Below are 8,381 nucleotides of genomic sequence, written 5' to 3'. Positions count from 1 at the left end.
GTTGCCGACCTCTGCCCTAAATAAATAAATTACAATGATTTGGACAGGTATATGTACATATTTGTTTTTCCTAAAGTATTTTAGGAAAAATTGTCAGGGGGGCCATCAGCAAGAATTGGTGGCCGCACTCTGAGACCACCAACATTTTTGTTGTGAGAATCCCTGATTTAGACCATCATTCTCAGAGTCTTCTGAGACAAGTTTGGGAGTAGGACTAAGTAAATCACTTTGGGATCGGAATTAAGAGCTGCAGATACCACAGTAACATTTGTGGGAGCTAGCCTAATTGCAGTGCTTGGCAGAACCACGTTCAGATTCTCAGAGCAGTACCAAAAACCCCACACAACAGTAACCCACTCAGTTGATGGAGCAGTATTTCTAAAATCCAGGGTGTCCTGTCCTCAGCCTGACTAGCCAATGATAGGAGGACCGTTAGGAAATGGGGTTAACGAAGGAAAAGATTATTCAGGAAGGAAAAGCAGAAGTCAGCCAAAATAATGAAGATTCCCCATTCTTCCTTAGGAGAAAAAAGTTCTTAGTGCTCCTCACTGACGATTCTGTTCCTCATTAAGGGTTCCATCCAACACACCTATAAGCCCCTGAATTGGCCACTTGACACCAGGCAACTTATAAGATCAGCTACAGTACAGTGCAAATCTATATATGCTATAACAGACTATACAAGAGGTAAAAATACATGCATGTGCATCTGAAGGCAGGACCGAAATTTCTACTTTATAAATGGATATTTTTAAGCAAGACTAAGGGTACAAAGCTAACCTCTTCGCAAATGCAAAACCACAATCCTGAGCAGGACAGAAAACACAATGTCAAAGCATTCAGAGTGCTAGTGCAATAGCCAAGATTTAACATTTGCAGTATGCCCTAATATAGCTATTTTGTAACGTGCATTTGTGGACCGAACTGTACTATAGAAACTTCAGCTCATCCTTTAGGTTAGCAGAGTCTAGGAGTGTTGTGGAAGGAGCATGCTCAGTTCTAGGAAAGAGGAAGAACCCCACATCACTACTTAAATTTGCCAAACAGTCGCACTGACAGATTGAAGAGAATCTTCCAACTTCTTCTGATGGAGGATTTAGTGTAGTTGGAGTCAACGGCATTGTCTAAGTGAAAGGATAGTCCAACAGGGTGGAACAGCAAAAATCCTTTGGACTGGATCTAGCTCACCTAGACAACTGAAAACAAATCTACTGGCCAAACATGAGGGCTACTTAAAGTCAGAAAAATCAATACCCTATTTGAACTGCCACTAACAAAATCAAGTGATTTCTCTTCATCTACAGCAGTGGTTTTCAACCTGTGGTCCGCGTACCCCTGGGTGTCAGCAGACTGTCTAGAATTTCCAAAGGGGGTCACACCTCCATTTGAAAATTTTTAGGGGTCTGCAAATGAAAAAATGTTGAAAACCACTGATCTAGAGGAACCACCACCTTAATTTTGAAAACAGTATATAAACTGCTGTCAAGTGACCCAAGTAAACGAACGGGGGGGGAGGGGGGGGGAATATCCTGCCAAACTTACTTTTCAGTTTTACTAATCTTTGATGTTATAATACTAGTACAGTGGTTCTCAATCTGGGGCCGCCGCCTGTGTAGGGAAAGCCTCTGGCGGGCCGGGCGGGGTTGTTTACCTGCCCCGTCTGCAAGTCTGGCCGATCGCGGCTCTCACAGGCCGCGGTTCGCTGCTCCAGACCAATGGGAGCTGCTGGAAGCGGCGCAGGCCGAGGGACGTACTGGCCACAGCTTCCAGCAGCTCCCATTGGCCTGCAGCAGCAAACCACAGCCAGTGGGATCCACGATCAGCCAGACCTGCGGATGGGGCAGGTAAACAAACTGGCCTGCCCGCCAGGGGCTTTCCCTACACAAGCAGCGGCCCCAGTTTGAGAACCACTGTACTAGTAGGTATAGTCAAATAGATACGATTTTCAAATTGACAACATCCCTTTAAGTAAATCAAGCTCTGTACGATGATTGGAAGACAGAAGTTAACTGTGTCTTCAAACTGAAGGCAGGGGAGAAGAAATCAGAATTCACTTAAATACTTTGAGTGCATGCACTCAGAGGAAAAGCACTCTCCTCCCCTCCATTCTTACCAAGTTTAGAGTTACAACTCCCCTCTGCCCCAAATTCAGCAGCCTGGAACTGTTCTGAAATTCCATCAAGCAGAGGTTGCCTTGTTTTCATGGTGATTTGTCAGTTACAAAGCAGAGATGTTACATATGGTCAGCACCCTCAAAGCGATATAAATTAGAAGTATGTCCATGCACCACAAGCAGAAGATTCAATTTCACAACTTGGCATGGGAAGTCTTTAGAAAGATACTGGAATAACATTAATCTAATTTCATGGCATGCTTGATTCAGTGATCTAAAAAATCTTGGTGAGACCAGAAGAAAGGGACAGAAAGGCCTGAAAATTAGGCTCTTGCATAAACTGCATGCATCAGTGACAGAAATTGTGACGTTTAGTTCATATGGGCAGAGATATTTTTAACTCTACTGCCAAAGCGGCAAAGACTTGAAGTTGCCATTTCACACAAACACCTGCATTGCAATATTAGATTCAACAGTTTGATTTCACTGCTGGAATGGCAGGTAGAGAATCCACTCAAGGCTCATGCCTACGCTGTCTGTTTGCAGACAATTCTTAGAATCATAGCAGTTAGCGATAGCAAAGCTTTATTATGTCATCTACTCTCTCCCTCTGCATGTATGCTACAAGATTAGTCCCATCTATGTTTTTACTGCTTTGCCCAGTCTAATGTTAAGTGTTTATACGACAAGCAAAGGTGCTTCAGCCACTCAATTATTCCCCCCACCCCGATATTTTTAATTTCATTGTTCCTAGTTCAAACCCTTGCTACACACTAAATTCTTCCTCCTCCCTCCACAAAGTTTGGTTCGCCCATAGCTGCTTGACACCCCTAGAGAGATGTTCCTGTTGGATAAGTGAGTCAATGTCAAATGGAAAGCAGATGTTTTGTGTACTGCTGTTATACCCAAGAACCAAAGGACAACCTCATCCCAGGAAGTCTTACTTCCAGAGAAAGGATAATCAAAGAAGCCATGGGCTTTCATGATGAACAGCTTGATTGTAGGGGAAAAGTTCAACAAAGTCATGGTCTGTCACACCAGCCACTCCTTTAATTTTAAACTGATGGACAAGTCTTGCTGCTTAAATAGTTTAGAACTATGACAATAAAATAAAGAGTATTTTGCTTAAAATAATGTAGCACACAACTTTTTGTATGGCCAAAATACAGTACCAAGGCTAACAGCTTATACTAATTGAAATATGTACCACGCCTCTTTTTTTGCCATGACAAACAGCCGGGCTTAACAATAAGTGGTCTACACACAAAAAAACCCCCACAACATTGAACACATTTAGAAAACCATCTCATTACCGTCCCAAACATGAAGGAGTCTCCTTCCTTTGCACACCTTTCCCTGTCCATTTGCAGTAGAAAATTACTGCAATTCAGAAATACGTACACTAACTTCTCAGTGTCGACGTATACAATGATTTAGGCAGCACTGGACACTAGTAGCACAGTTTGGGAATAAGCAGTGGAAATAAGTCTCAAAGCTAGAAAGACCGTACTTTGCCCTTGCATGGCACCTTTCTTGTGTGGATCTCAAAGTGCTGTGAAAACAGCTAATTTAGGATGTGATCCAATACCCACTGAAATCAATGGAAGCCTTTCCATCGACTTCAATGGGCACTGTGACCCCAATATTCACACTACCCCTGTGAGTTAGGCAACTATTAACAATGTTTTACTTATGGAGAAAACTGAGGAACAGAAAGGTTAAGAGATTACCCAATGTCACACAGAAAACACATGGCAGAGGTAGGAGGAGAATCCAGCAAGCTAAAGTCCAAGTCCCATATGAACCACCAAACTCTCTCAAAAAACTGAAATACCTGGCATCAATATAGTGCTTTGCAAACATTAAATGAGCACTACTGCTTACTAAGAGCACTGTGTACCACAACACTTACCAGGCTAATGGAACCATTAGCATAGGGAAGAGTGTTCATTAGTTCTATCACTTTTCAATCATTTGTTACTAACATTTAAAAAAAAAAAAAAAAAGGCTGAATTCGTAAGTAATGTGTACAGCCAGACAAAGCAACCACATGCTCTTGTTACTGAATCCTTCCATTTGTTGTCTTCCCGATTGTGTTACATCTAATTTCAGACTGTAAACTCTCTGGGGGCAGAAAATGTCCCTTTTCTAGCTGTAAAGTGCTTAGCATACTTTGAAAATATATTTTTGCCCAGCATCCAATTAATAAAGTAAATTAGTAGTTATAAAACACAAAACCATTTAAATGAAAAATAGTCAGCTGCAATGGAAAACATGCTGATTTCCAAATTGTGTTAACAGAACTCAATACTTGAAGCGCAATTTTGTGCCAAGCCTCAGAATCTTGTATACAAAATATGTAATGAAAAAAACCTACTAAGTTTAACTTAGCTGTTCTCCATAAATGTGATTATACACATTGCAGTAATTATTCCAGCTAGAAAATTAAGTGAAATGTGGAATCTAATTGGAAAACATTTCACCTCAGTATCCCAAGAGTCCTGAAGGACAGCATTTCTGGTACTACGCTTTGTCTGTGGGATGTGGCCATCTTCTTCACTGCCATTCCGTCTCCTCTTCCTAAAGAAATCCATGGGAAAAGAGTAAAAAAAAAAAAAGTTAGCAGCCCATTCACAATTTATATTACCTCATTTTGTAGTCAACCCCATGAATCTGTGACTGAACAAACAGCAAAAACCATACACTATAACTACTTATTGGATTCCTCAAGAACCCAACAACTGCTTATGACTTTTCATATTTTTCCTCAACTGCTCACCACAGAGTACTGGGAAATACATCTCCCTCTCTATGTAACCAGCTGGAAGTTTTCAAGGCAGTCCAGGGGATTTGGACTCATCTTCCATTAAAATGAGAGAAAAGTATGTTTAAATTCTCTAGATTGCTTTGAAAGTCTTAGCCATACATATAAGACACTTATCTAATACTCAGACATTTCTAAAAAATAAGCCTGGTGTTTCTGAATGACACCTGACTAGAAGGAAAGCAGCAGGGAAAAGGATGGGGGTGACTAAGTTTTCAGTAGCTACCCAATTAAATTCATCTTGCTTATATAGATCCTGCAGTTAGACACCCACGATGACTTGCTTTATTCTCTCAACTCTGACAGCATGAGATGTTAAATAAGGTTCCTGGTCAACATTTCTTTAAACACTGAAGGAAAGCATCCAAGTGAGGCTTTGAAAAACACAACATTAAAGGCCAGTCCTGTTAGTCCCTCACTGTTTGGGATGGTTTTGCCATCCTCTTATGACATCATTGTTGCTTTGTGATATTATGAAGACAAAACGTAACAGCAACCAAGAGGTATTTAACATTTTAAGATGCTGCCATCTCTTTATAAATTGGCAAAACCTTAATACTAGTGGCACATAACCCTTTCCCGTCATTTATACAATGATGATAGCACCCAGCAGGTAGTCAGAATCAGAGCCCCAACATGCTAGGTGTTATACAGTATCTAGACAAAGCTATTCTAGCTTCTGGAAAACAATACACACCACATGATGGGCTTAAACAAAACACTTGTATTGGAATTTGTCTACAAGGACAGAATCAATATGAAAGCCAGGTTGTTATTTGGTCAGTGCCTTCTGGATAACAAAATAATAGTGCAGCTTTATTTGTATTTTTGTGGCACGTAGGAGCCCCCACTAATGGAGCAGGAAGCCACTGTGCTACATGCTGTGCAAACAGAACAGAGATAGAACATAAGCTCTTTGGGGCAGGGATTACGTATAAGACAAGAGATAGATACAGATGAACTGACGGGGGTGTAAAAGGAAGCCACGGGAAAACACTGATCAGCATGATATGATGTGGTTTCAGCACACCAGCAGCCTAACTCTTGTTAATTTTTTTGTAGCACTGTGGCAAAGAAAAGTTTTGAGGAGGGATCTGGAGGAGGATAATGAGGTTGCTTTATGGATGTTTATGGGGAACTCCTCCCAAATATGAGAGGCAGCATGGGAGAAAGGTGCTAACACATGGGTGATACAGGCTGGCATTGAGAGCCAATTGGAGGTGGGAGTCGATGTTGTTATACTGAGAGAGGCTAGGTAGAGTGGGACTGTGTAGTGAAGGGCCTTGAAAGTAAAGACAAGCAGCTTCTTTGATATGATCAAGAAGAGGGAGCCAGTTGAGGGATAAGAGAAGAAATACATGATCAAGGTGATGGGCTAGGAAAGTGATCTTCGCAACACCATTCTGAAAGGATACGAGCAGGGGGCAGATTGCATTTGTCAAGGCCAGAGGAAAGGATGTTGCAGTCATTGAGATGCAAGAGAGGCTGAGAGCCTGGACAAGATTTTTAGCTGTTTAGATGGATACAAAAGACCGTATCTTAGAGATGTTACGTGGAAGGAATCTGCAAGATTTAGACAGTCTGGATGTGAGGACCTAGAGAGGCCTGGGGCGAGGATGACAACCAGGTTATAGGCAGGATGGTTTTGTTATCCATAGTGAGCAAGCAAGCAAAGACATAGTGGAAAGGGCTGGGAGAAGGGGGAATGATTAAGAGCTGTTTCAGCCATGTTGAGCTGATCACTAGACATTCGCTAGCTGTCAGATAGAGGCTGTGTAATGGTACCCTGCCCCCAGGCCCTGCTGTGAACTCCCCCACCCTTATGCTGCCCACCTAGGTTATGTCTACATTGCAATCAGTCACCTGCGGCTGGCCTGTGTTAGCTGATTCAGGCTCCTGGGGCTAAAGGGCTGTTTAATTGCTGTGTAGACATTTAGCTTTGGGCTGGACCAAGTGAGGTGGGAGGGTCCCAGAGCTCAGGATGCAGGCTGAGCCCTAGCACCTACACAGCAATTAAACAGCTCCTTCATCTGAGCCAACAAACCCGAGTCAGCTAGCACGGGCCTTCTGCAGGCTTGCTGTATCTGACTGCAATCTAGACATACCCTCGGCAGGCAGTGTAAGGGGAGGGGTGGGGGGAGTTCACAGCAGGGATTAGGGGCACTATAAGTGGGGGACCAAGGCCAAGTGAGGGGGCAGGAACCAACAGCAGCATAAGGGCGCAGTCTCTCAATGTGCCCCCTCCCCATTGCCGTGATGTTATCAGCTCTCCCCTCCCCCATGCAGTCCTGCCCCCCTCGCACTGCTCAGGAAACCCCCCCCTTAGAGTCTCCCCCCCATCCCCTCCCCCATGCAGTCCTGCCCCCCTCACACTGCTCAGGAAACCCTCCATTAGAAGCTTCCCCAAGCACCTCCCCCATACAGTCCTTCCCCCCCTCGCGCTGCCCAAACCCCCCCTTGGAACCTTCCCCCGTCCCCTCCCCCATGCAGTCCTGCCCCCCTCGCGCTGCCCGAGCCCCCCCACCGCAGCCCGAGGCCGCCCGCCCCCTCGCTCACCTCTGTCGCGCTCCCCGCTCGCTCGGCAGCGGCTGCCGGCAGCTCATGGCGGGGCTCCGGGGGGCTGGGCTCAGAGGCGGGGGGTGTCTCCGGCCGAAGCCCAGACCACGGCCCCGTTGCCAAGACTAAGCTCTTGGCCCTCCTCAGCTCTCACAGCCGCTTCCGGCGTCTCCGCCTCCTACGCAGGCGCACTGGCCATACTCAACCCCCCTCTCCCCCGCCCAGCTTTCCTCTGCGCAGGCGCACTGCCCACAGCCGGCTCTCTTGAGTCCTCCCCGCAGGCGCACTGTCCCATCCTCTTGGCCCTGCCCTGCCTGCGCAGGCGCGACCACCAGCGCTCTCCCGTCCTGCGTAGACGCACTGACCACGCCCCCACCGCCCTACGCAGCATTTCCGTATCGCGCATGCGCATTGTCTACGTGCTGCTTTTATGCGCATGTCTAAAGGCCAGACTACCGACCTGGTGCTCATGCGTATTCACCACAGCCGGTGCCGGAGACCTCTGCGCATGCGCCTCACCTCCGCCTAGACGGGTAGGTGACCACTGTCTTGCCTGTCCGGAAATGTTATTTGTATTGAATCGTAGGTGAGAATTCCGGGCAGGAATCTGACTCCGCACAGGGGCTCAGCCAGGCTGGTCCAGTGGCACAGCGTCAGGAAATGGCAGTTAATATCAGGAAGGACTGACGTCACCCCGCGGAGGGGGAGGGGAGGTCCCCTAGTGCTTGCGCTGACGGGGTCAGCGCAGCAGCGGAATGCGGGGGGGAGGTGAATGGCTGGGAGGCCCCCGCAGGGCCTGCGCGGGGTCCCCCTTCAACAACAGCTTTATTGACACCCTCGGGCAAACAGCCCCCATGGGACCCTTTCAACAACAGCTTTATTGACACC

At 45.9% G+C, this 8,381-nt stretch overlaps 2 protein-coding genes across 3 annotated transcripts in view; one reads left to right on the top strand and one right to left on the bottom strand.

The window, feature by feature from the left end:
• Positions 1 to 7,667, bottom strand: part of FAM104A (family with sequence similarity 104 member A) — a 12,768-nt gene extending 5,101 nt beyond the window's left edge. For both annotated transcript variants that reach the window (XM_024212392.3, XM_024212394.3), the window contains exons 1-2: positions 7,494 to 7,667; positions 4,597 to 4,693 (exon numbers count right to left, since the gene is read on the bottom strand). In XM_024212392.3, coding sequence (XP_024068160.1) covers positions 4,597 to 4,693; positions 7,494 to 7,540 — 144 coding nt within the window. In that variant the 5' untranslated portion in view covers positions 7,541 to 7,667. The remainder of the gene's footprint in view (positions 1 to 4,596; positions 4,694 to 7,493) is intronic.
• Positions 7,668 to 8,005: 338 nt separating this feature from the next.
• The window catches only part of CUNH17orf80 (chromosome unknown C17orf80 homolog), a 6,909-nt gene continuing 6,533 nt past the window's right edge, over positions 8,006 to 8,381 (top strand). The window contains exon 1 of the mRNA XM_024212384.3: positions 8,006 to 8,026. The gene's annotated coding sequence lies outside the window, so the exon portion shown is untranslated. The remainder of the gene's footprint in view (positions 8,027 to 8,381) is intronic.

The sequence above is a fragment of the Terrapene carolina genome, unplaced genomic scaffold, assembly GCF_002925995.2.
Source record: "Terrapene carolina triunguis isolate 2854851 unplaced genomic scaffold, T_m_triunguis-2.0 Scaffold192, whole genome shotgun sequence".
Lineage (NCBI taxonomy): Eukaryota > Metazoa > Chordata > Testudines > Emydidae > Terrapene > Terrapene triunguis.
Note: the sequence above shows the minus strand (reverse complement) of the source record. Positions and strands in the feature narration are given on the sequence as shown.